The 27,395-nt window shown below is 42.2% G+C and overlaps 1 protein-coding gene across 4 annotated transcripts in view; it reads left to right on the top strand.

The window, feature by feature from the left end:
* LOC138751916 (uncharacterized) overlaps positions 1-27,395 on the top strand; it is a 116,141-nt gene that overhangs the window by 67,304 nt on the left and 21,442 nt on the right. For 3 of the 4 annotated variants that reach the window (XM_069914869.1, XM_069914865.1, XM_069914867.1), the window contains exons 3-6: positions 1,035-1,188; positions 10,740-10,974; positions 11,109-11,197; positions 15,905-16,197. In XM_069914869.1, the coding sequence (XP_069770970.1) occupies positions 1,035-1,188; positions 10,740-10,974; positions 11,109-11,197; positions 15,905-16,197 (771 nt within the window). The remainder of the gene's footprint in view (positions 1-1,034; positions 1,189-10,739; positions 10,975-11,108; positions 11,198-15,904; positions 16,198-27,395) is intronic. The other variant, XM_069914866.1, reaches the window with a different exon arrangement.

The raw sequence follows: 27,395 nt of genomic DNA, 5'->3' as shown, positions 1-27,395 counted from the left end.
TTTAAAAATTATCCGCTATTGCTGTTCCTTTCTCTCTCTCTCCTGCTGCGACCTTCCCATCGCAAAATTTATACCTTCGTTTTAATCTTTTCTTCCTTCTCACGTAAAAACTTGTGTCATTTCAATCCCACTATGGAATTGCCCATTCTACACTTGCCTGATTGCAACACTGGCTTCTGCAGACGCCAGGGACTGTACTCGGGGCTGAGGCCATCAAGAGATGACGTCATCTCACACCAGTGTTGAGACTATTTTCTTTTCACATGAGACACTTTAAAGGGCGATTAGCCATTAATTCATGGGACCACTTGCAAGTGTGAAAGGGGCTACAGATAGGGTGGACAGCCAGTGCCTTTTTCCCAGGGTGGAGTAGCCAAAACCAGAGGACATCTCCACAAAGTGAAGGGAGGAAGGTTTAGGTAAGTTTATTTACACAGAGTTGTGGGTGCCTGGAAGGTGGTGGTGGATGCTGGAACAATAGAGGCATTTAAAAAAACTTTTAGACAGGTGCAAGGATTAAAGAAAACCAGAGGGATACAAGGTAGGAAATGTTTAAATCTTTTTTGGTTGGTATTTATGGGCCATATTGTGTTGTAATGTTGTATGTTCTATGTAAATTTATTTTCACAACATAATTATAATTTCCTTTGGCTTGGTTAGCGCAACACGATTACAGCCTAGGTTGGAAACCAGAGCTGTATGTAAGGAACTTGTACCCTCTCCCTGTTTTTGTGTGGCTTTCCCTGGGGGCTCCTGTTTCCTCCCACCCTCCAAAACATATGGGGTTGTAGGTTAATTAATTGGGTGTAATTGGTCAACAAAGGTTTCAATGGCCAGAATCGGCTTCTACCACATTGTAAATTAATTTTTACAGAAGTATTGCATGCAAGACGTTCTGCTTTGTTTACTCAATCTCCAGCCTAGCGGTGCCGGAGATTTTGCCTTTGAGTCCACAGGATACGAGGCTTTAATAGTGCATGCAAAGGAAGTGTTTGTGTAAAGTGAGCTAAATACATGGCCATTATCTCTTTCAGGTTAGAACGGACCATTAAGTCTCAGCAGTTGGAGATCCATCGCTTGCTTAGCACCTCACAGGCTCATTGCAACCTCACCACAGCCAGCACTCAGACGGACTTCACTGACCCAGGCTGCACAGGCCTCTCTTCAAATGGACAACCTGACACACAGGTAGGAAGCAAAACACACTCTGCTGGAGGGATTCAAGCAGCGGCAGTGGGGGGGGTGGGGGGTGGGGGGGAGAAGAACAGTCGACGTCTCGGCCTGGAGCCCGTCGTTGAGGCCAGGAAGGCAGGGAAGTGAAGCCATTGGGGCAGGGGTGGGACAGACGCCCCCCTCCCCCCTCGTGGGATTGATGAATGATGGAGAATGAAGCATTTTGGACAGCGGCAGTAGATGGGCAGATACCAGACAAAGGGAGAGAGAGGCAAGAGAAAACAGAGGTTGGGTGGAGGAAGTCATTCACACAGGACGAATTAGTCAAGTTTATTGTCGTCTGTTCGTACAAGTACATCCCAACGAAACAGTGTTCTCTGGTCCTCGGAGCAAAACATGCAAACACACAACCAGACATAACACAGTTTTAGACAAGCAAATACAGATTCAGGGCAAGTCTTCATTACAGGTATTACCTAGCTTTGCGAATACTTGTTTACGAAAATTTGCTTTTACGAAGAAACCTGTGTTCACTTTTACGAAAGGATTTGAATGGGTTTCGGCTTTTATTCAATAGTAGTGAATAGGTCTTTGCTTTACACTATTTTACCTTATGAAAGGTTTCATAGGAACACTCTAGTTTCATAAAAGTGGGGTATACCTGAATATAAATAAATGTTAATTTGTGAATACGAGAGTCTTGGAGAGTTAGTGTGAGCGGTTCCTTTAGTCATTCAGTATTCTCGTTGCCCGTGGGAAGAAACTGTTCCTCAGCCTGGTGGTGTTGGCTCTGATCCTCCTGCATCTCCTCCCCGACGGGAGCACCTGCAAGGTGCTGTGTGTGGGGTAGAAGGGGTCCTCACTGATTTTTGCATGCCCTCTTCAGACAGCGATCCCGGTAGATCATGTTGATTGTAGGTGGGGGTGGGGGAAGAGAAAGGAGACTCCGTTGATCCTCTCTGATGCACTTAAGATCCTGTGGATTGTCCTCTGAAGTGCCAGTTGATGAAGTAGACAAAAACGATGTGGTCAAACAATAATCGTGGCTTTTATTAGCAGAAACTCATGGTACAATAATGAAAGACAATAGGTGCATATAGTTATATCCAAGGGGAGTGTCCTTAACAGTAGAGATAATGCACAGCCAATGTTAGTACAGCAAGGCTCGCCAGAGGGGAGATGGGCAGTTTGGCAGACATTCACCACAGTTTCCCCCCCCCACCCCCGGCAGAAGAAGGGTTAAAATCAAAAGGACAGCTGCTAGGAAAGACTGAACCAAGCGATACATGGATACCATGTTTGGCCTTGAGATACTCTAACAGCCAAACTACGGCAGTATCTAGCAAGCAATCGAAATATAATGAGATGTTTTATGAAGATGTCGGCCTATCAGGTTGTTTACGAATTCTGGTGCTTCGTCTCAAAACAGGTGGCTCCTTTGCAATCTTGGGAACTGGTACAAATCCTGGGTCAGTAGTGTGGGAAGGAATGACTTCTGGACCCACTCCAGAATCACCAGCCTCAGAATGGCCTCAGCCTCAAACCAAGGCCAGGATGTACCCATTGAGACAAGGCCTCAAACTGAGGCCCGAGATGTACCCACTGAGGCAGGCTTCAGCCTCAAACCAAGGCCATGATGTTCCCACTGAGGCAGGGCCTCAAACCAAAGCCAGAGTTGTACACACTGAGACAGGGCCTCATAGGAAGGCCAGGGATGTACCCACTGAGCCAAAATTAGCACCTCTTAATGTTGCTTTGGTCTGGTTAACGGTTCTGATTGCCAGACTGAGCTTTTGCCTGGGGCTTTGTGCTAATGACAAATGCATCATAATTCACAGGGCACAATTAGCTCTTTAACTAGCCATGGCAGAGTGGATTAGACAGGTGGAGGATTCTAACCAAACTGGCTATCCCTGATAAGGTGCCAACTTTTTTGCTTAATACAAGTACCAGTTGTTTTATTTAGAAAATATTAACCTCACCCGTCTCATTACCAAATAACGTGCTCATAGGAATGCATGCTTAAAGATTCTCAGCCTGCCTACATCCATTCTTTAATCGCCACCAGCTTGACTTATAATTCACTGTAATCTTGTACATTTGCTTTCATTTATAATCTGATTAGAACCATTGTTCATTACAGAACAGAAACGGGCCCTTTGGCCCATCTATTCTGTCCTGGACTATTATTCTGCCTCGTCCATTGACCTGCGGCCTCCAGACCCTTCCCATCTACATACCTGTCCAAATTTATCTTACATATTAAAATTGAGCCCGCATTCACCACTTCAGATGGCAGCTCATTCCACACCCCCCACCAGCTCTCTGCGTGAAGAAGTTCGCCCCTAAGCTTTTCTCCTTTTACCCATGTGCCCTGGTTCTTGTCTCACCAACCTCAGTGGGAAAACCCCACTTGAATTTACTCTGTCTCTACCCCTCATGATTTTAAATTTCTCTATCAAATCTCCCCTCCTTCTACGTTTCAGGGAATAAAGTCCTGACCTGCTTAACCTTTCCCTGTAACTTGATTCCTCAAGACTGGGCAACATCCTAGTAAATCTTCTGTGTACTCCTTCAGCTAATTGATTCATGGACAGCATAGTTAATGTAGCTGTAACTGCGCCAATGACCTGGGTTCGAATCCGCCACTGCCTGATCTGCGTGGATTTCCTCTCAAAGTTCAAGATCCTTCTTAAATGTATGGGGTTTGCAGGTTAATTGGGGTGTTTGAGGGGACATGTGCTGGAATGTCCTGTTGCCATGCTGAACAACTGAATTTTAAAAAAAATGTTTCCTGCTCTCCCTTTAAACTACCCATGTAGTCTTTAAACTCACAGGAGCCTTATTTCCCATGGTCTCTTTACCCTTACCAGATTGACTGGAAAGATTATTATCCCACTCTGTTACCTCTCCGGGGTATTTTGAGCTCCCGTTTTAGTAAAATGGGATTATCACTGAAAGGGATAGAACAGGCAGGAGGGACTAAATGGTCACAGTTAACATTTCATGCAACTACAGTTCAAGTCACAGCCCAGCGATAATTTGGTATATTCGAAGCATTGATACATTTCCCCTGTGATTTTGCAGGGGAGAACCATTCTGGCTGCTGGAGAGAAAACAGCTCTGTGGCCACCCACTTCTGTAGAATTCAGATCTGAATGACTGGGCCTTTTCCGTGGATTTTTTTTGATACATTATTTAAAATTTTTAAAGCACAAAACATTGAAATACATTTGATTATAATGATTCATATCAAGCAAAACATGTGGAATATATAACAACCACCCCTCCCCCATCCTACTACCCCTTCGTCCACCCCCTCATCCTCCCTATAAACCCAAAGATAGAAAAAAGGTAATGGAGGAGATCCAGGCCATCAATCACATAACTAAACACCACAGACTGGAGTTACACCACCACAACGCGCTGTAGAAAGTTCAAAATTTTAAATCCAAATAAGGACTCCAAACATTCTGAGAGAAAAAATAATTATCACGCAAATTATACGTTACCTTTTCCATCGGAATACACGATCTCAACTCCATATGCCATCGATGCAAACTTGCATCACTAATTTTTCCATGTTATTGCTATACATTTTCTCGCTACAGCCAAGGCTAACCTCAAAAACACAATTTGATACCAATTTCAAGATCAACATTTTAACGTTACTTCATAGAAATAATGTTGGTTCCATTGGCAATTTATTCTTAAAAACTTTCTCTAAAAACTCCAAGTCGTGTTCAAAAAAGTTTAACCAAGTAGAATGTAGGAAAGAACCTACTTCCTCATGACACTTAAAACATAAATCTGAAGAAATTAAATTATATCTCTTTAATTTTTTTCAGGAGTTAAATATAGCTGATGTATAAAGTTTTAATGAGCTAACCTATATCTCACATCAACAATCTTAGTCATACTATCTTTATATAAATTTCTCCAATCTTCCTGATCAATTATTATCCAAAATCTTTTTCCCACTTTAATCTAGACTTGTGCAAATTTAACTTTATTCTATAATAGCGAATACATTTCGGATACAAATTTTTTCTTCCCACTTTCCATTAGCAAAATGTCAAATTCTGACTGCCTTGGCAACCTTGCGGTGCATCCAAAATTATCCAATAATAAAGCTCTAACTTGATAATAACAAAAAAAAGAGTACCTTGTGGAATTTCATATTTTTCTTTAATTCTTTGAAAAGACGTTAAATAGCCAAGTTTGTAACAATCTTGTTCAATTTTAATTCCTTTCTGATCCCATATTTTCAAAAGTTGATTATTAAATGTAAAAGGAAAATGTTTATTCTGGTTTAGAGGTATCTTTGCTGAAATTTTCCCGTTTACCTATTTCCTCATTTATCATCCTCCATAATCCAATTAAATGTCTCAAAATAGGTACATCATATGTAAATAATAATGTAGAATTCCATTTGTAAATAAATCGCTCCTTTTTCTTCTTACCAATTCTGGATAAATCGACGTTCGCCCACACCAATGGAATATCCAAATCAAACATTCTATTAATAAATTTCAATTGTGCTAATTTTGAACATTCAGAAGTTGTAAGCCCCCCCCCCCCAGTTCATACCCCCAAGTTAATGTTTATAAAGATACCCTAACCATTTTGTCTTTCAACAAAAATTTCCTAATATGGAATTCTGATCCCTAAAAAACTTTTGAGGAACTTTACAAGGAATAGATTGAAAAAGATATTGTAATCTAGGAAAATTATTCATCTTAATACAATTAATTCTACCTATTAATGTTATGGGTAAATCTTTCCATCTATTTAAACCATTCTTAAAGGGCGAAAAACTACAGCATGCTGTTGTGCGGAGCGACTTGGGAGGGCTTGTGCATGAATCGCAAAAAGTTGGGTTGCAGGTGCAGCAGGTTATTAAGAAGGCAAATGGAATGTTGGCCTTCATCGCTGGAGGAATTGAATTCAGGATTAGGGAGGTAATGTTGCAACTGTATAAGATACTGGTGAGACCGCACCTGGAGTACTGTGTCCAGTTCTGGTCTCCATATTTGAGGAAGGACATACTGGCTTTGGAGACGGTCCAGAGGAGGTTTACTTGGTTGATCCCTGGGATGAAGGGGTTGACTTATGATGAAAGATTAAATCATCTAGGATTGTATTCGCTCGAGTTCAGAAGAATGAGAAGAGATCGTATAGAAACATATAGGATTATGAAGGGTATGGATAGGATAGATGGAGGAAGGTTTTTTGAGCTGGCCGGGGAAACTAAAACGAGAGGACACAGTCTCAAGATTCGGGGGAGTAGATTTAGGACAGAGATGAGGAAAAATAGTTTTTTCAGAGAGTAGTGAATGTTTGGAATTCTCTAACCAGGGAAATGGTTGAGGCTGCCTCATTAAACATATTTAAAATTCGGTTAGATAAATTTTTACATGATAGAGGAATTAGGGGATATGGGGAGAAGGCAGGTAGGTGGAGTTGGGTCATAAATTAGATCAGCCATGATCATATTGAATGGTGGAGCAGGCTCGATGGGCCATTTTTGGCCTACTCCTGTTACTACTTCCTATGTTCCTATGTTAATTTTATGAAATAAAGGCAAACAATTTAACTCATCCAGCCCTGTAGTCCCGTGCTGGCCGCTCCAGCCCTGTAGTTCCACACTGGGAGGGGCTGTCAGGTAGCGAGGAGGGGGCTGTCAGATGGCTCCCCCTGCCCCGACTCAGGAGCCGGTGTTTGCTCCGCGGCACCTCTCCCTGCTGCAGACCCTTCAGGTGGCAGAACTCCGCCTTCAGCGCTGCCACCTGAACGTCCCTTCGCAGACACCCGCAGCCACTCCAGAGCCACATTCTCCAGCCGATTCCACCTGAAAGTGGCTATTGACTTTATTGCTTTCCACTAAACCTGCTCGCCTTTTCTTTCCCCTCCCCCTTTTCCTGCCTTTTCAGTTCTTCCACCCACCAAGTCATTCCCCACTCCCCCTCATTGCTGCAGTCCCCTCCCTCCCTTCTCCACCTATCATCTCCTGCCTTTCCACCGGCCTTCTCCCCACCCCCCCCAATTCTTTTGTTCGGACACTTGCCAGCATTTTCTCATACTTTTGACGAATGGCACAAGCCCAAAACATGGGTTATGTATCTTTACCTTTGCTACCTAAAGGACACGGTTTGACCTGCTGTGCTTATCTAGCATTTTGTGTGTAAAAATAAACAATGCACAGTAGGACTCCCTTCACCTGCAGAGAGCAGTGGAAACCACAGAGGTGGAGCAGTGAGAGAGGGACTCAGAGAGAGGGGGAAACCTGTTCAGTCAGCATTCTCCGAGGGGGTTCGACCCAAAACGTTGACCTTTTTCTCCTATTGATGCTGCTCGACCCACTGTTCCTTCGGCAGGTTGTGTTCTGGCCTCAGGTTCCAGCATCTGCAGTCTCTCATGCATCAAGTTCAAGTTTATTATCATTTGACTGCACGTATATAACCAAATGAAACACAACTTCTCCAGACCAAAGTGTACACACATACGCACGCTATACACAGTGCATAATAATCACACACTGTACACACATTGAAATATAAAATAAATACATACAAATACTCTGCAATAATTGTTTCATTTGTAAGACACCCAAGGTTACAGGATACTGTTCATCAATCTCACAGCCGACAGGGATATAGGAGCAGAATTAGGCCATTCGGCCTGTCGATTCCATCATGTGGTCATCCATTCTCCCACTCAGCCCCACTCCCCTGCCATCTCCCCATAATCTTTGATACCCTGACTATTCAGATACCTATCAACCTCTGCCTTAAATACACCCAACGACCTGGCCTCCACAGCCACCTGTGCCAGCAAAGTCCAGAGGTTCACCACTCTCTGGCTAAAGAAATTTCTCCCCATCTCTGTTTTAAATGGGAATCCTTCATTCCTGAAGTTGTGCCCTCTTGTCCTTGACTCCCCAAACATGGGAAACAACTTTGCCACATCTACTCTGTCCAGGCCTTTCAATGTTCAAAATGCTTCTATGAGCCCCCCCCCCATTCTTCTGAACTCCAAGGAGAACAGTCCAAGATCCATTAAATGTTCCTCATATGCCAATCCCTTCATTCCAGGAATCGTTCTTGTGAATCTTCTCTGAACCCTCTCCAATGCCACCTTCTTAAATAAGGAGCCCAAAACTGTACCCCGTACTCCAAGTGAGGCCTCACCAGTGCCTTACAGAGCCTCAAAGTCATATCCCTGCTCTTGTATCCTATTCCTCCTGATAAGACTGGCAATATTACATTCCCCTTCTTCCTGGCAGTCCTGATTTTAATGCTCTTTACCTCCTTCCTGATGCTAGTTGTCAAATATACTGTGTGATAAATGGTAGGGATCCTCAATAATTCTTCGAGCCTTATTTAAGCAAAGCTCCCAATAAATGGTCAATGAACCATTTATCAGCCCTTGACGTTTTATGCACTATTTTTATTTATTGTTGTATTTAAGGTGTTCGGACTGCGAAGCTGCCGAAAACAACAAATTTCCGTATACGTCCATGATAACAAATTCTGATCCTGAATGTTGCCAGTAGAGGAAAGGGAGGCCCCAGTCATCTTCTCGGCTGTTTTGTCGATCCTCTGTATTGACCTCTGATCCGATCCTTTACAGCTACCGTCCCACACAGTGATGCAGCCAGACGGGACACTCTCTGTTTTACTCTTGTAAGATGTCGTTAAAATTGCGGCCTTGCCCTCCTCAACCTCCTCAGGAAGTATTGGTGCTGCTGAGCTTTCCTGGCTAATGAGGAGGTGTGGTGGGTCCAGGAAACTTTGTGCTCTCCACGAATTCCAGTGTTGTATGTCTAAATTATTCTTAAAAGATTATCTCTCCACAGATGCTGATTGACCTGTTGAGTATTTGCAATGTTTTCTTTTCCCCTGTCAAACCCCTGAGTGTTTGAACATATTTGGTGTCTCATCATCAGTCTTGCAGCGATAAGAACAAAAACATAAGGAATAGAAGCAGGAGTCGGCCATCCGGCCCGTCGAGCCTGCTCCGCCATTCAATGAGATCACAGCTGATCTGATGATCAGCTCATCTCCACCTTCCTGCCTTTTCCCCAGACCCCTCAATACCCCTACTATGTAAAAATCAATCCAACCTTGTCTTAAATATATTTACTGAAGTCACCTCCACTGCTTCAATGAATTCCACAGATTCCTCACCTCTGGGAAAAGCAATTCCTCCTCATCTCCGTCCTAAATCTACTACCCTGAATCTTGAGGCCATATCCCCAAGTCCTGGTCTCCCCTACAACGTACCTACCTCTATCTTATCTTTGCCTTTCATAATTTTATATGGTATGAATTAGGCGGGCTAATTTCACCTCCCAGGTAGAATCTTAACATCAAAACAAAGAAACATTGGGAGAACTCAGCCAGTCTTGCAGCGTCCAGAAAAGGTAGAGATATATTATCGACATTTCAGGCCTGAGAGGAAGGGCCTTAGACCCGAAACTTCGGTGATATATCTTTACTTTCTCTGGACGCTGTGAGACCAGCTGAGTTCCCCCAGCATTTCTGAGTTTAGACTATAATCACAGCATCGGCAGACTTTTGTGTTTCACCGGAATCTTAATGACAACACTTTCTTTCTTTGTTCCTTTTCTGTTTCTCTCTCTCTCTCGACCATGTGTGAATAGAAGCTCAGATATTTTATGGTTCTACACATTGACTTGAATGATTCTTGTGGAACAATAAAAGCCGGAGATGGAAACATTCCTGAAGAAAGGGCCAGGTGGAAAATAAGTTTACAGTCCTCCCAATTTCAGACAGTGGCTGGGGTGTGTCAAACCACAGTGGCTAGACTATAACCCAGAAAGTGGTATTAATATTCAGGATATAAGGGTTCAACACAAACCTTGTCATCTGAACATTTTAAAAGAGTGAGTAGCAGAGCTGGCGATCATAAAATGATTAAAGCGTTGCCATCAGACTCATTTTCAGGAAGGAAATCTCCTACTCTGAACTGATCTGGCCTGTATGTGTGACTCCAGATGCACAACGACGTGGTTCTGTTTAATGCAATCCAGTGTAATTGACTCTAGATCTGGTACAACAGAAGAAAGTGAAAGCTTAACGGAACACGATTCAAGTAAATTCTTCCATAATTTGTGGAAGGATTTGGATATCAGACAAAATCTAAGATCAAGGTACCTCAAATATTGTTGGTGATGGAAAAAAAAATTACAATATTGTACATTTGTGTTTTCTCTCCACCTCTCAAATCCCTCTCTTGACCTCTACCCCTCTCTCTACCTCCATCTCTTCTCTCCTTCCCCATTCTCTCCCTTTTTCTAAACCCTTCTTTCCAAATTTTTTAACCCTTCTTTCTAATTCTCTAACCCACACTCTCTAACCCTCTCCTTAAACCCCACTGAACCCTTTCCTCTCTCCATCCCCTCTATAACCCCTATATCTCCCCTTGTCTGTAACCCCTCCCCTCTACCCCTCTTCTCTCTAATTCTCAAACTCACCTCTCCTCTCTCTTTCTTTCCCCCTCACTCTCACTCCATCCATCCACCCACCCACCCACTCATCCAGGCAGTGGAACCTGCAGAGTTCAGAGAAGACCAGCAGTTTATGTTCCTTGAACCTTCCAGGGTACTTCACCAACTCAGCCAGGAAGTATTTGCCGAACCACTCTCTGCTGGATCACGGAACGTGGAGTCACCACGAATACCAGCCCAGAGCCACAAGTCTACGGTGTCCCGTGAGGTCCAAGTGGAGTGTCCAAAGATGGTCATGCAGAAGAGGTGTGAGGAGAAACTCATGGAAAGTACGCACAGCTCGCGTGCAATTAATGCACCCTGATCATTGATATTTCTTTTTTAAATCGTTATTCCGGGGGATGAAAGTGGTGGGAATTTCTGCAGATTCCTTGGGGCTGATAAGGCTTTTTTCCCTTCCCAGCCCTGCAGTTGAACTCCAGGCTGACGGAAGACTTGGGAAACGCGTGGCGGCGGATCGAACATCTGCGTGACCGTCTGAGGCAGACCGAGGTAAATGGTGCAATCCCGCTTCATCGTCCGAGGCGGCGGAGTAAGGGGGTGGGGGGGACACAAGGCAAGTCAGTCCTGTGGCCATTGTATGGAATCAATGCTATTCGTCCCAATGAATCTGTGCTCACTGTAATGGAGCTTTCCAGTTCTTGGTCGCTAGTTGAGCCTCCACATTGTGGATGGCCCAAATGAACCTTAAATTGTGGACTCTGCAAGTGCTGGAGAATTGGAACTAAAGTGGTGAAGGAACACTCTGAAGACCAGACACTCGCCTTCAACAGACATCCTCTAGTATTGGGCATTGCTGCCCTGGGAAAAAGGTACTGGCTGTCCCTGATGAAAGGAATAGCTATGGTAAAAGTAGATAGGATGTTTCCATTGGAGGGGGAGACTAGAACTAGGGGACGTGGCCTCAAGATTAGTAGATTTAGGACAGAGATGAGGAGGAATGGCTTTTCCCCAAATGGTGGTGAATCTGGATTCATTGAAACAATGGAGGTGACCTCAGTAAATATATTTTAGTCAAGATTCGATAGATTTTTACAGAGAAATGAAGGGATATGGGGGAAAAGGCAGGTAGGTGGAGATCTGCCTTGATTTCACTGAATGTGGAGAGGGCCGGATGGGCCATCCCTGCTCCCATTTCTTATGTTCACTTGCCCAGGCGAATGTGAGGAGTTGTTCTTCAAGCAGGCATCTGTCCTTGGCCTGGCAGTGGAGGAGGCCGAGGACAGACAGGTTGGTGAGGGTTGTGGAGGAGGCAACAGAGAAGGAGAACCATGGCACTGGCCTGGCTCAGCCAGGGCCGCAAAGGAATATATCCAGGAAGGCCTCTGCCATTTCCACCAGGTCACTGTGAACTAATGCTAGCTCCCATGGTTCAGAATTCCATCACCGAAGGCCTCATCCCAGGCAGCGGGTTGCCTGAGACTGCCTTCTGGGAACAAGAGATGTGGTCCAGGATCCTGAAGTGTGGCAACGGCAAGCAGACCTCCCAAGCATCCCCTGGGGCTAACGCTTCGGGGTGGGGGGGAGGGGAAAGATTCGGAACCAGTGGTCAAAAATGCCTCGAGTTCAGGTTTCCCGCTGGGCTGGACAGGAGGCAGCAGAGGTTACAGGGACATCGGAGGTGGCAGCACCGTGATCCACGGCTTCTCGGTGTCACCGAAGGGAATCTCTCTCACTTCTCTTCCTTGTTCTAAAAATGACGCTGGACTGTTAGGGTTGGTGACTGTTCGATTGTCTTTGCAGGACGAAGACTGTTGAGTTTTTGGGTCCATGTCAATAGGTGGAATTTTCAAGGCGATTCAGACAAGTTAAATGAGTGAGCACGAGGCAGTTTTTTTTAGACATACAGCGTGCTAACAGGCCATTTTGGGCTCACAAGCCCAATTGACCTACATCCCTGGTACGTTTCAAATGGTGGGAGGAAACCGGAGCCCCTGGGGAAAACCTACGCAGTCACAGGGAGTACGTTCAAACTCCTTGTGGTTTCGAACCCCAGACCCAATTGTTGGTGCTGTAACAGTTTTGCTCTAACTGCCACCCACAAAATACAATGAAGAATGTAGCACAACATGCAATCATGTGAATTAATCCTCTGGTAGGAAACTAGACAGAGTATTAATTAAAATACCAATGCTGGAGAAACTCCGCAGGTCAAGCAGAGTCTTTTATGTAGCAAAGATAAAGATATATTAACCACATTTTGGGCTTGAGCCCTTCATCAAGGTACGAGCAAAATGTAAGCAGGCACCTGAATAAAATGGTGGAGGGTGATGGGGGAGCAGCACAGGCCCACAGGCAGGAGGCGTCAGGCGGATGAGGGAGTGATGACACAGCAGCAAATGGGGAAAGAGGGTGCAGGGATGGCTCTGTGAATGGAGAGGGAAGGGGTGGTGGGCTGGAGGAAAGGAGACAGAGGGATGGGGAAGAATGGGAGAACAGGAAGCAGGCCAGCAGAAACTGGAGAAGTCGATGTTAACGCCATCAGTCGATGCTAATGCCTTTTGGTTGTTATTAATGCCATCCAGTCGATGTTAATGCCATCCAGTCGGAGTTTGCCAGAGTATTAACTAAATAGATTATGAAAGTACACAAAAGTGCTGGAGAAACTCAAGAGGGCACACGCCATCTGTAGGAAGTAAAAGGCTGTCAAAGTTTTTGGCCATCTGTTTTCCATTGACACTACGTGATCTGCTGAGTTTCTCCAACAATTCTAGGCACTGCTCTCAACCCCAACATTTGCAGATTTTCTTGTTTACCACCAGAGAAATGGTATGAAATAGGTCCTTGTGTCACTGAAAACCAGGTACAGTGAAGGGATTTTGTTCAAAAGGATATCAAGGGAGATTAATTCGTTGGGATAAGCCAGGATCTGATTGCAACCTCCTTGAGTCCGAGGACCTGTCAAAGGCAAGGATAATAAAGAAGGTTCAGGATTCTTTTGGGAATTTAATTCAGATTTAGTGCCAGATGACATGCAATTCTTTCAATGGCGGGCGAGGCAGATTACCACTTATTGGTTGTGCTAAAGAAAACTGTACACACTTAAACAAACTCTGCAATACAGAGAGGAAAAAAATTAAATAAAGTGCACAAGAGTTCTTAAAAGAGTCCCTGATGGAGTTTGTCGTTGAGGAGTCTGATGGTAGAGGAGTAGCAGCTGTTCTTGAACCTGGTGGTGCGAGTCTGGTGGCACCTACACCTCTTTGCAGCAGCGAGAACAGAGTGTGTGCTGGGAGGTTTGGATCCTTTTTTTTTAATTTTTCACACTATAAACCATATTGACCAAGATACATACAGACATTTTTCTTCTTAAATATATAGTGTCATTTTTTTCCCCTTTTTCCCCCTCCCTTCCCTCCCTCCCTCACCCCCTTCCCCATTTATTTGAAGTTCAATCTATAAGATACATTAAACCCGTTAAACAATGTTGTCACTTTAATAAAAATAAACAAGAAATTTTACTGAGTCAATTCTTTTCATTATCTTCTCCTTCTGTCATTTTAGGTGGTGGATGTCCATGGTAGGATTTCTCTATTGTGTTTCATGTATGGCTCCCATATTTGTTTGAATACTGTGATGTTATTTCTTAAATTATATGTTATTTTTTCTAATGGAATACATTTATTCATTTCTATATACCAGTGTTGTATTCTCAAGTTATCTTCTAATTTCCAGGCTGACATAATACATTTTTTTGCTACAGCTAGGGCTATCCTAACAAATCTTTTTTGTGCACCATCCAAATCGAGTCCAAATTCTTTGTTTTTTATGTTACTTAGGAGGAAGATCTCTGGGTTTTTTGGTATATTGCTTTTTGTGATTTTATTTAATATCTGGTTTAGATCTTCCCAAAATTTTTCTACTTTCTCACATGTCCAGATTGCATGAATTGTTGTTCCCATTTCCTTTTTACAGCGAAAACATCTGTCTGATACTGTTGGGTCCCATTTATTTAACTTTTGAGGTGTAATGTATAGCCTGTGTATCCAGTTATATTGTATCATACGTAACCTCGTATTTATTGTATTTCTCATCGTTCCAGAGCATAACTTCTCCCATGTTTCGTTCTTTATCTTTATGTTTAGATCTTGTTCCCATTTTTGTTTAGTTTTACCATTTGTTTCCTCATTCTCCTTTTCTTGCAGTTTAATATACATATTTGCTATAAATCTTTTGATTGTCATTGTATCTGTAATCACATATTCAAAATTACTTCCCTCTGGTAACCTCAGACTGCTTCCCAATTTGTCCTTCAAGTAGGATTTCAGTTGGTAGTATGCCAACACTGTATCGTGAGTTATATTATATTTATCCTTCATTTGTTCAAAGGATAATAATTTATTTCCCGAAAAACAATTTTCTATTCTTTTGATCCCTTTTTTCTCCCATTCTCTAAAGGAAAGGTTATCTATTGTGAAGGGGATTAGCTGATTTTGCGTCAGTATTAGTTTTGGTAATTGGTAATTTGTTTTATTCCTTTCTACATGAATCTTCTTCCAAATGTTGAGCAGATGATGCAATACTGGTGAATTCCTACATTGCACCAATTTTTCATCCCATTTATATATTATATGTTCAGGTATCTTGGGAGGTTTGGATCCTTGATGATTGCTACTGCTTGATGTATTAGGAATAAGATTGAGAGTTTCAAAGATTAACATCTGACTGAGTTTGATTTTGTTTCATTTTATTCCAATGTTCAATTATAAATTTTAATTCACCAATGACTATATTTGCCTCTGAACAAGATATTTTCTTCCATTGCTTCAGTATTTCAGAGATTATTTGTAATGGCTGTTTGTAATCTAATCCTTGTGCCTGCCCTCAACACTAGTGAGGACAAATCTTCATTAGGTTCTGTGTGTGTGTGTGTGTGTGTGTGTACACGTAGGAGCATTTGAGGGTGCGTGTGTTGTGTGAAGTATGTGTGTTGGGTATGAGTGAGAGTGTGTGTGTGTGCACGTGCTGACATCCTGGTATAATGGAGATAATAGCAGGAGGTGAGAGACCAGTGCTCATTGATTAAAGAAGACTTTGCAGGAAATGCAATGTGGTTCTGAGATGCTTCATTCTGCAAGGGGCTGTGTTATTGCAAACCTTTATCTCTTTCCCTTCTAGCTCTGTCTTACATCATTGCCTAGAATGGATATCAGGGACATCAGGTCATGCTCGCTGAATTGATGTCTTTGCATTTTTCAGAAGCAATGGCCAAGAGAGATTCTACCCCTGGAAAATACACACCACGAGAGAGGAGCTGTCCCAAGGCAGGAATCCATGTCGTCTGACACTGAACTGAGCCCCACCCCTTGTCGGTGTGGCAGTCAAGCCCTCTGCAAGGATACAGACAATGAAACTTACACGGAAAACCAGTGCTTCAGGGAGAAGACAAATGGAATGGAGCCAGGCCGGGCCAGGAAGCTGTCAGTAAACCACACCGTTCTGGCACTAGAAGGACAGCCCAGGCCCCACAATGAGGCACTGAGGAGCAGAAGGTGGGTGCGGGGAGAAATGGCTGTTAGGCTGGGTCTGAGGTGGCCAATGATGTGGGTGTGGGATCCACGGCCACTGCGACAGCTGGATCAGAGGGTGCTTGTAGGGTGGGTGGTTTATATAACATAGAATAGTACGGCACAGTACAAGCCCTTCGTCCCACAATGTTGTGCTGACCTATCTAAACCTTCACCACAACAATCTCATCCTTCCCTACCTCACACCCATAATAACCCTTCATTTTTCTTACATCCATGTACCTAAGAATTTTTTGGGTATCTCCCTACTGTACCAGCCTCCACTACCACCCCCGGCAATGCCTTCCAGGCGTCAACCACTCAGTGTACCTAAAAAATAAATGGTGAACTGGTGATTGCATTTGAGAAAAGGTATCAAGGGGATATAGGGAAAGATGAGGATGGTGTTGAGGTAGAATGAACATGATGGGACAAAGGGCCTGCTTCTGTGCTGTATAATTCTATCGTTCTATGACATACAGAGTATGGAGGATATAAACCACTTCAGCACAGTACACGTCCTTCAGCCCATGACGCTGTGTCCACCTACGTAAACCTACTCCACATCAATCTAATCCTTTCCCAATCTCACAACCCATATCCCTCCATTTTTCTTGCCTCTCAAAAAGCCCGTTAGATGTCTGGAGTTTTTTTTTCAAATCAAAACTAGACTTTATTTACAAAAGGATCATCGTTCAGTCTCTTTGCGCCTTTAGCTTCATATCCGCACATTTCCATCACTCTGCATCGTTACATTAATCTCCACCACTACCATCACTGTGCCACCTTGTCGTTACTTCCTCCTCTGTTGTGTGAGGGGCTTCTCCTCCGTCTCAGCCCCTCAATGCTTTACAGAAGGACTCTAGACTGTGGACCTTCCCCACAGCCTGCCCTCATCGACAACACTCTTCAGACCCCGCCACTCACTGTGCAATTCCTTCCCAACATGCTGCACTTGCTCAGGTTAAGTTCCATCTGTCGTTCTATGGCCCACATCTCCAGTTGATCTCTAGATCAGTGATTCTTACCATAGATGCTCTGTGATTACTAAGGGATTGATTAAGGTGGGATGTGGGTGGGGAAAAAAAAAGTTTGAAAACCACTGTTTTAATCGCCACTCGTTACGTGCACGGTTTCAGAACTCCAAAGGAAATGGGCCAAAGACAATTTTTCTCAAGCAAAATATTTGAGTAATAACTGGGTCTAGAGCAGTAATTCTCAACCTTCCCTTCCCACCCACATCCCACCTTAAGCAATCCCTTACTAATCACAGGGGGATTACTTAAAGTGGGATGTGAGTGGAAAGAAAAAGGTTGAACAACTGGTCTAGATCCTGTTGTAATCTTAAGACAACCTTCTCACTGTCCAAGGTTGAATTCTTTCATCACATGCTCACAGCATCCAACTGTAAACAGCAGGAGCACGACAAGCCTCAATGGATCCCTCAGCATGTACTCCTACAGCCTGGAATGTGCCAGTTGGCAGCATTCCCACACAGACCAACTGTGCGCTGGTAGACCAGCGAGTTTTGTGCAGACCAAAGGGCTTCTTTCACTGAGTTGATGATCTTCCAACAATTCTGGATGTCTGTCTCTGGGAAGAGCCCGTAGATCAGAGAGACCTCTGTCACACTGCTGCTGGGGATGAACTGTGATAAGGACCCATGTATCCTTCTTCATACACACTCTTCGTGATTGTCCTCCCCTCCACCACCAGCCCTGGCAACACACCCCAGGCATCCACTGCTCCTGTTTAAAATGAAACATATCCCTGATGTCTCCCCTACACTTACCTCCACTCACCTTAGATGGATGCCCTCTGGTGTTGGTCATTGCTCCCCTGGGAGAAAGTTGCCTCTCATAACACTGGACAACAATTTTTTTCAAAAGTTGGCTTCCTGGAGAAAAAAATTTGGGGATTATGATGGACAACTTCAAGCTGAACACAAAATAATTTCAGATTTGCTGCATCATGAGATAAGTTGTAGAAACATTTAATTAACTTTTATTGAATTTAGCCTGTTTAATCGCATAATGACGCTGACACGTTGCGTGAGTTCAACTGACCTAAAAACGTTTTGCTGCTGATTTTCGTTTGTACTCAGCATCTGATGCCTCTCATGTCAGTGTCCAACAATAGTCAGCCAGTATTGATGGATTGCAGTTGCCCTGATACCGCTTTTCCATGGTCGCAATGTCCTGGTGAAACATTTCACCGTGTTCGTCACTGACGGCACCAAGATCAGTGGGGAAGACGTCCAAGTGCGAATGCAGAAAATGAATTGTCAATGACACGTCGCACTTCATGGTTTTATATGTTTGAAGTAGATAAAATATGACAGGAAATCATAAATATAGGTTATTTCTAAAAAAAAAGGACGTGATCAGCAGCCCAAAACCCATAAAATATACCCCCAAATTATTCAGAAGCAAAATCTTCATTGTCCAGTATAATGTTAGACACCTCTCATTGTGATTTAAACAGAAAATGTAGGCATACAAAATGGTATCAGGCCCTTCTGGCCCAGGATCCTGTGCTGCCCAAGTACACCAATTAACCTCCTAACTCTGTGCGTTTTTGGATGGTAGGACAAAGTTGGGAGGTGCCGCCCTCCTCCTGCTGTTTCCAGTGGGATGCTGTGTGCATGTGATGAAAGGATTCAACCTTGGACAGTGAAGAAGCTTGGCTTAAGATTACAACAGGATCTAGAGATCAACTGGAGAAGTGGGCCATGGAACGACAGATGGAACTTAACCTGGGCGAGTGCGGCTTGTTGGGAAGGACTTGCACCATGAGTGGCAGGGCCCTGAAGAGTGTCGTAGAAGAGGGAGACTGTTGTGGGTGAGGAAACAGGGTTGGTAGGTCTCAAAGGCAAGGAGTCTGAACACAGTTTTGGTAGGGAAGGATTTTATTTCCAGAAGGCAAGTGTAGAAAATAGCAATTAAAAAAAACTTTATTTATTTAAAAGATCATTAAGAAAGAAACAGTATACAATCCAATAAGAACAATTTTATGTAAGTATATATAGAAGAGAAAACACAAAAAACCACAAACCCACCCTCCCACCCCATCAGCCACCTCTCTTAAGGAGAGCCAAAAATATAAACAAAAAAAACCTAAAAGTATTTAATAAATCAAAGTACTCCCAAATGCATATATTCCAAATAAGGTAGCCACTTATTAACAAAAAAAGAATAATTGTCATGCAGATTAGATGTATTTTTTTCCATAATAATAGAAGCTTTCAATTCATTATGCCAACGTATTATACTAATCGCTATATTATCTTCCCATATACTAGCTACACATTTTCGTGCCACAGACAACACTAATCGTACAAATGCAATTTGAAACTTATCGAACCCTAATCCCCTTAAAAGAACCATGCAACCCATTACAAAAATAGGATGGGTCTAATGGTAACTTAATATTGTATAATTATTTTCCAAAAATAACCTAATTTCTTCCCAAAATGATTGTACTTTAACACAGGACCCAACAGCATGTAAAAAAAGTTCCAGTACATAAACCACATCTAAAACAAGAATCCGAATTACTAACACCATATTTTTTTCAATTTCTCCAGAGTTAAATATAACTGATGCAAAAAATTATAATTAACCATTCCATATCGAACATTCGTCAATTTAGTTACACTATCTTAACACATATCCGCCCAATTATCTTCCGGAAAAATAAAGGTTAAATAATTTTCCCATTTAAGCTTAGACTTCTCCCATTCCGGTTTATCCATACTATCTTGTAACACTTGATACATAACTGAAATATAACCCTTTTTTGGTATAGGGGAAATCAAAGATTCAAATTTTGTCAATACAGGTAGAATCATCTCTTTACCATAGATATCTTTTACCAAAGCTCTAAGTTGGTAATAAACAAAGAATTTTCAGAGATATCAAATCATTCCCTCAATTGATTAAAAGAAAGAAGTTGTCCTTCCTCAAAACAATCCTGCAATATCTTTATACCCTTAAAATCCCAACTCTTTAAATGATTATCAAACATTGAAAAAGGAATAAGCTGATTATTATATAATGGGGTTAAAATTGATAATTTACCTTTTGATCCTAGAACTTTATTTCTTCTAGTCCATACCTTTAACAAATGTTTTAATACCGGCATATTATATTCCCGCAACAAATTCAGATTCAATCGAAATATAAATTGATGCACCTCATCTTCAGAAATACAAGCCGTCTCCACTTTCGCCCAACTTGGAGGATGGTCCAAGTCCATCAATCTACTAATAAATTTCAACTGAGCTGCTTCATAATAATTCTGAAAATGAGGTAACTGAAGTCCACCTAATGCATATTTCCATGTATGTTTATACAATGCTACCCGCGGTAATTTACCTTTCCATAAGAATCCCCTCACAATTTTATTTAAATCCTGAAAAAAACCCTTTGAAATAAATATTGAATTCAAGGAAAAATGTTCATCTTAATACAATTTACTCGACCAATTAAAGTTAACGGAAGGTCTTTCCATTTAATTAAATCTACTTTAATCTTTTTTAATAAAGACACATAATTTAACTTATATAATGATTGATAATCAGCATTTACAGTTATTCCTAAATATTTAATTTTATCAGACCATTTCAATTTTATAATATTTTTATACTCTGAATAATCACCCTCTCCAACTGGCAAAATTTCACTCTTATCCCAATTAACTTTATATCCAGATAAATTTCCAAATTGTAATAAACATTCCTGCAAATGTAACAATGACTGTTTTGGTTCTGTCAAGTATATCAAAACATCATCTGCAAATAGATTCATCTTATATTCCTCATCCATAACTCTCATCCCTCTCATCTTTTCATTCTGTCTTATTGTCTGAGCTAATGGTTCAATAGTCAATGCAAACAAGGCTGGTGACAATGGACACCCTTGCCGGGTCGAACGTGTCAATTTAAATGGTAAGGAAACTTGGCCATTTGTCACCACCCTAGCAATTGGGTTTGTATATAAAGCTTTAACCCAACAAATTTAAAAAATGGCCAAATTTAAACTTCTCTAACACCTTAAATAAAAAATCCCATTCAACCCTATCAAAGGTTTTTTCCACATCTAGCGCAACCACCATTGTTTGGGCTGCTTTCAATATGCATTGACTAAAGTTATCAATCGAAGAATATAATCGAAGAATATTATCTGACACATTCCTATTCTTAATAAAACCCGTTTGATCAATATGTATCAACTTAGGTAAGTACTTGACAAGCCAGTTTGCTAACACTTTTGCTATAATTTTATAATCTACATTCAATAAAGAAATAGGTCTATACGAAGACACTTTCAACGGATCTCTATTTTTTTTTGGAAATGCAGTAATTAATGCACTCAAACAAGATTCTGGTAGCACTTGGTCTTCAGTTATTTGTGGTAATACATCCCCAAACACAGAAGATAAGTCTTTATAAAAAAATTTATAAAATTCCACAGAGAATCCATCATCCCCCAGTGACTTTCCATTTGGCATCTCCTGTATAGCCTCCTTAATCTCAAAATCTGTAAACGGAGATTCTAATTCCATAAAATCTTCCTCCCCTAATACCGGTAACATTAATTTAGATAAATAAAATTCAATAGAACCATTATCCTGTTTCCCCTCAGAAGTATATAATTTTTGATAAAATGAATAAAACTGGTCATTAATTTCCTGAGGTTTATAGGTAACTATTGAATTCTTTTTAACAGCATTAATAGTCCATGAAACCTGTTCCATTTTTAATTGCCATGCAAGTACCTTATGTGCCCTCTCACCCAATTCATGACAAAGGAGGAAAAACCCAACACCCAACCCCAATCAACAAATTTTCCCCTGCAACCGCTGCAACCGTGTCTGCCTGTCCCGCATCGGACTTGTCAGCCACAAACGAGCCTACAGCTGACGTGGACATTTACCCCCTCCATAAATCTTCGTCCGCGAAGCCAAGCCAAAGAAGAAGAAGATAACGTAATTTCAAGTTTGCCAGAGCCGCTTTTTTAAATCTTCTGTCACATCTTTCTGAAATTCCTTCTCTAACTCAGCAATTTGTTTCTCCAACTCTAAACTCTCTGCCATATATTGTTTCTGGACTCTCGTAGTATAACTAATGATCTGCCCTCTTAAATAAGCTTTCAGTGCATCCCATAATACAAAACAACTATCTACAGAATTAACATTCTCAGCCAAAAACAAAGGGATCTGTTCTTTAACAAAAGTAACAAACTCCAGTTTTTTTCAGTAACATTGTATTGAACCTCCATCTATAAGATGAACGTACCACTTCCGAACTTGCAGAAGAAAAAAAACTAAAAAATGATCCGATATCCGATATACAAGTAATACTCTACCCTGCAAATGTTTTGATATTTAAAAAATCTATTCTGGAAAATGAATCATGTCGAAATGAATAAAAAGTGAAATCTTTCCCTGTAGGATTAAGTCTTCTCCAAATATCCACCAAATTTAAATCTTTCATCAAAGCCCCAATTTGTATTGCCATCTTTGATTTCTTTATACTTTTCGGAGATCTATCCAATAAAGGGTCCAAAACACAGTCTCCCCCAACTAAGATATTTGCATTAGCCTGATTTAACAGTAAAAAAGCTTCTGAAATAAAACATTCATCATCTATATTAGGTGCATAAACATTAAGTCCAATTCACCCTCAAAACTCTCCCAGCATTTCCCTCCAAAGATTGTAATTCAAAAGGCAAACTCCTATGAATTAAAATCGCTACACCTCTCGCCTTAGAATTTAAAGAATGACCAACCCAATCTCTCTTCAATTTCAAGTGTTCTTTTTCAGTCAAATGTGCTTCTTGGTAAAAAACAATATCAACTTTCATTTTTTTAATATAGGCCAAAACTCGTTTCCGCTTAATTGGATTATTCAACCCCTGAACATTAAAAGTTGCAAATTTCAAATTAGGCATTTCTACAAACTAATAATATATTCACACACTACAAAATATTGCTCCCCTTATAAATCCTTAAAATCACAATCCCTCTCCTATAAAACGTCAAGAAAAAAAATCACCCCTAAAAAAAACCGCCCAGAGGTAGTAACACCCTAAAAATCTGGATGTGGTAAACCCCACTAGCAGCAGATGACTGGCAAAGATTTCAGTGCCATCCACCCCCTCCCCCCCCCCCCCCAGCCAGACATACATACATTATTCAATTAAACATAATCAAATACAGTAAATATATTTAACCTAGTGATTCCAGTCCCAATTATTGTTCTGGGTCTTCAATATCAAGAAGACTTTGTGACAGCTCTTCTTTCTTCCCGTTTCCATGCCCATTTCCATTTGCCCTTCTTTTAGGTGACAACAATGGAGATTGGCCAATTCCTCACAAATCTGGCAACGAATTGGCAGAAATTAATGCATCATGGTCATTTTCAAAAAAATTGAGATTGAAAATTACCATAAAAAACTTTCAACACCACAGGGTAGCGAAAAGCAAATTTATAACCCTTCTGCCACAATACTTCTTTAGCTGAATTAAATTCCCGACGTAGCCTAATAATTTCTTGACTCAAATCTGTATTAAAAATACTCTATTATTTTGAATCATCATCGGAGTTTGACTTTGTCGCACCTTCTGCATCGCCAATCGTAATATAATTTCTCTATTTTGGTATCTCAAACAACAAATTAAAACCGCCCATGGCGATTGTCCCAGAAACGGCTTCTTCCTTAATGCTCTATGCACTTAATCCAACTCCAAACCTTCCGGAAAAAACACTTTACCCAACATCTCAGGGATCCATTTCTTAAATTTTTTTTATCGGGTCAGAACCTTCAATATCTTCTGGAAGACCCACTATTTTCACATTATTCCTCCGACTTTGATTTTCCAATGAATCAATCTTCAATAATTCCTTTTTCTGAATCCCCCAGTCCACAAAAGAATTTTTCACTTTTTCCCTATTACATTCCACTTGATTTTTACATTTTAAAAAAATTATCTTGTACTGTATCAACTGATTTTATACATCTATTAACATTACTGACATAACTACTGACATATCTTGCTTCATATTTGTCATGTGCTCATGTTAGTTTTTACTTCCAGGAATCCTTGAGACATCTGTTTAAACATATTGTCCATTTGGTAGGCAAATCCCTTCCAAAACAGCACACTTAGATTGTATTCCGGATTCCATCACCTCCCTTTGAGGCCTACCTTCCCTGGTCTCCACCTCCATTTGTTCTTGTGTGCTGGTCTTCTTCTTCTTCAGTCACTGCTGTTCCTCTTCCGGTGTGGCTGCGGGTCTGAACACCCGATGACGACACCCTGACCTCGTTGGGGTGCCGCCACTCGGGCCCCTCCACAGCCCACACCCGTTCTAATAAATCCCGAACACTCAAAGCACCGCGCATGCCCGGTAGAACCAGCGACTGCGCAGGTGCGTCCTCCGACACAATACTGCATGTCCCCGGCCCACCCAACAACATTATGGGCTCGAGGCCCCTCTCTCGGCCGGACTGCCTGCACCGGCCAAGCTTGTCGTCAAGCCGGCGCCATCTTTTGGAGGTAGGATCGGCGTTGGCGTCATACTTAACCGGGCAGGAGTCCTCTGAGCCTTGGGGATTCCTACCAACGATTCTGTGGTTTCAACTGAACAGGTAGGCCTCAATTCTTCGGCACTCTTGTAAGGTAATTTCTTCTGTAATTGAGTTTTCGTTTTTTTTCACATTGGTAGCCATTATAGTCCTCTAGTATTCCAATAATTGTAAATACTACTTTTAATCACTTTTATAAATTTTAAAAACGGGTATTTAAAAGACTAGCTGGTGAAGGGTGGAATTGCACGTCTGTCTTCTATGCCATCTTGCCACGCCCCCTGGAAAATGGTAATTGATGTAGTATCCACACACACATAGTTTACAGCAGCTGTGGAAAAGAAATTGTGAACGATTAATAACGAAAGTGGGGAAAATAGCATGGGGTGACTTAGGAGAATGGGTAGAGAAGTGGTAAATGTTGGGAAGTTTACAGTCATATACATTGGCAGAGAAAATAATAAGGTTGACTATTTTTAAAAGGGGAGAAAATTGAAAATTCCCACGGCGGGAGAGTCTAGGACAAGAGGGCATAACTTCAGGATTGAAGGCCGTTCGCATAGAACAGAGATGGGGAGGAGTTTCTTCAGCCAAAGGGTGGTGAGTCCGTGGAATTTGTTGCCACAGGCGGTTGTGGAGGCCAGGTCATTCGTCATATTTAAGTCAGAGATTGATAGGCTCTTGATTAGCCAGGATATCAAAGGTCATGGGGAGAAGGGCAGGCAGTGGGGCTGAGTGGGGAAAATGGATCAGCTCATGATTAGATGGCGGGACACACTCAATGTTTTGAATAGCCTATTTCTACTCCTATGTCTAATGGACTTTGTAGAGGTGTATAAAATGAGAAGGGACATCAGAAAGGCAAATAGTCACAGCCAGGCAAACAAGAAAGTCTACAGATGATGGGGTCGAGCGCAGCACGCAAGCGTGCTAGAGAAACTCAGCAGGTCATTCAGTATCCAGAGGAAGTAACGGGTGACTGACACTTCATCCAAAATTGGGCGTCTGTCTGAATTAAAAAAGGGGGGGAAGGGGGAGGAACACAGGCTAAAAGCTAAGAGGTAATAGGTGGATACAGGCAGGAGGGGGGTAGAGGGCTAAGAAGGGTTGCTCACTAATAAGAGAAAGAAGGGAAGGGGGTGGTGAGCTGGAGGAAGGGGGACAGAGGGATGTGTCTGGAAACTGGAGGTCAATGTTGATGCTGTCTAGTTCGAGAGTGCCCAGACGGAATACAAGGTGACATTCCTCCAATGTGCAGGTGGCCGTGGTTTGGCCATGGATGGACGCGTCACTATGGGAATGGGGGTGGGGGGGTGGTGGAATTAGAGTGGTTGGCCACTGGGAGGTGCTTTCCGTGGCAGCGGACAGAGCCAAGGTGCTCGGCGAAATGATTTCCCAGTCTGCGTCCAGTCTCCCTGATGTGGAGAAGAGCCACGTGATAGTCGCAGTCTTTTTCCCAGTGTAATGTAGACTAAAACCGGAAGGCGTAGATTGAAGATGAGAGGGGAAAGATTTAAAAGAAACCTGTTTTCACATAGTGGGCAGTGGGTATGTCAGAGGAAGTGGTAGAAGTGCATACAATTGGAACGTGCGAAGGACATTTGGGCATCCACGTGGGTTTGGAGAGATGCGGACCAGCATGGGCGGATTGAGCTGAAGGCAATGCATTTGGGGAAGTCATACCTCAGTAGGGCATATACAGTGAATGGAAGGAAGCAAAGGAATGTTGAAGAACAGGCAGACCTTGGGGTTAAAGTGCCCCCATAGGTAGCTAGGAAAGGAGGCAGAGAGCTTGCTTCATAGATTGGGATATAGAATATAAAAGTTAGACTGCACTTCGGTAAACAAGCAGGTGCTGGGATCTTGTGCACAGCTCTGGTTGCCATACTGCAGGAAAGATGGGGTTGCACTGGAGAGAAAGCAGAGGGGATTCATCAGGATGTTGCCTAGACTGGAGGATCATAGTTATGGCTCTGGATCAAAGGAGGCTAATGGGTGTCCTGGTTAAGGTTTACGTTGTAAAAGGTATTGATGTCTACGTGGCCAAACGTCTAAGGCGTTTGACAAGGTCCCACAAGGGAGGTTGGTCAGGAAGGTATTTAGGATGAGGTAATGAACAGGTTAGATTTTGACTTTGCGGGAGAAACCAGTGGTAGTAGAATATTGCTTCTCAGACTGGAGGCCTGTGACTCGTGTTGCCTCAGGGATCGGTGCTGGGACCATGGTTGCTTGTCATCCATATCAATGATCTGGATGATAATGTGATAAATTGGATCAGCAAGTTTACAGATGACACCAAGAACGGAGGCGTTGTGGACAAGTGAAGGAGGTTTTCAAAGCTTGCAGAGGGATCTGGACCAGCTGAAAAAATGGGATAAAAATGGTAGGTGGAATTTAGTGCAGACAAGTGTGAGGTGATGCATTTTAGAAGAACATACCAAGGTAGGACATACACAGTGAATAGTAGGGCACTGAGGAGTATGATAGAACAGAGGGATCTGGGAAGACAGATGCATAATTCCCTGAAAGTGAACCATGTGCGGTCGTAAAGGGGGCCTTTGGCATGCTGGCCTTCATAAATCAAGGTATTGA

This window comes from Narcine bancroftii, chromosome 1 (assembly GCF_036971445.1).
Source record: "Narcine bancroftii isolate sNarBan1 chromosome 1, sNarBan1.hap1, whole genome shotgun sequence".
NCBI classification, from domain to species: Eukaryota; Metazoa; Chordata; class Chondrichthyes; order Torpediniformes; family Narcinidae; genus Narcine; species Narcine bancroftii.
This window is presented reverse-complemented; position numbering and strand designations above follow the sequence as displayed.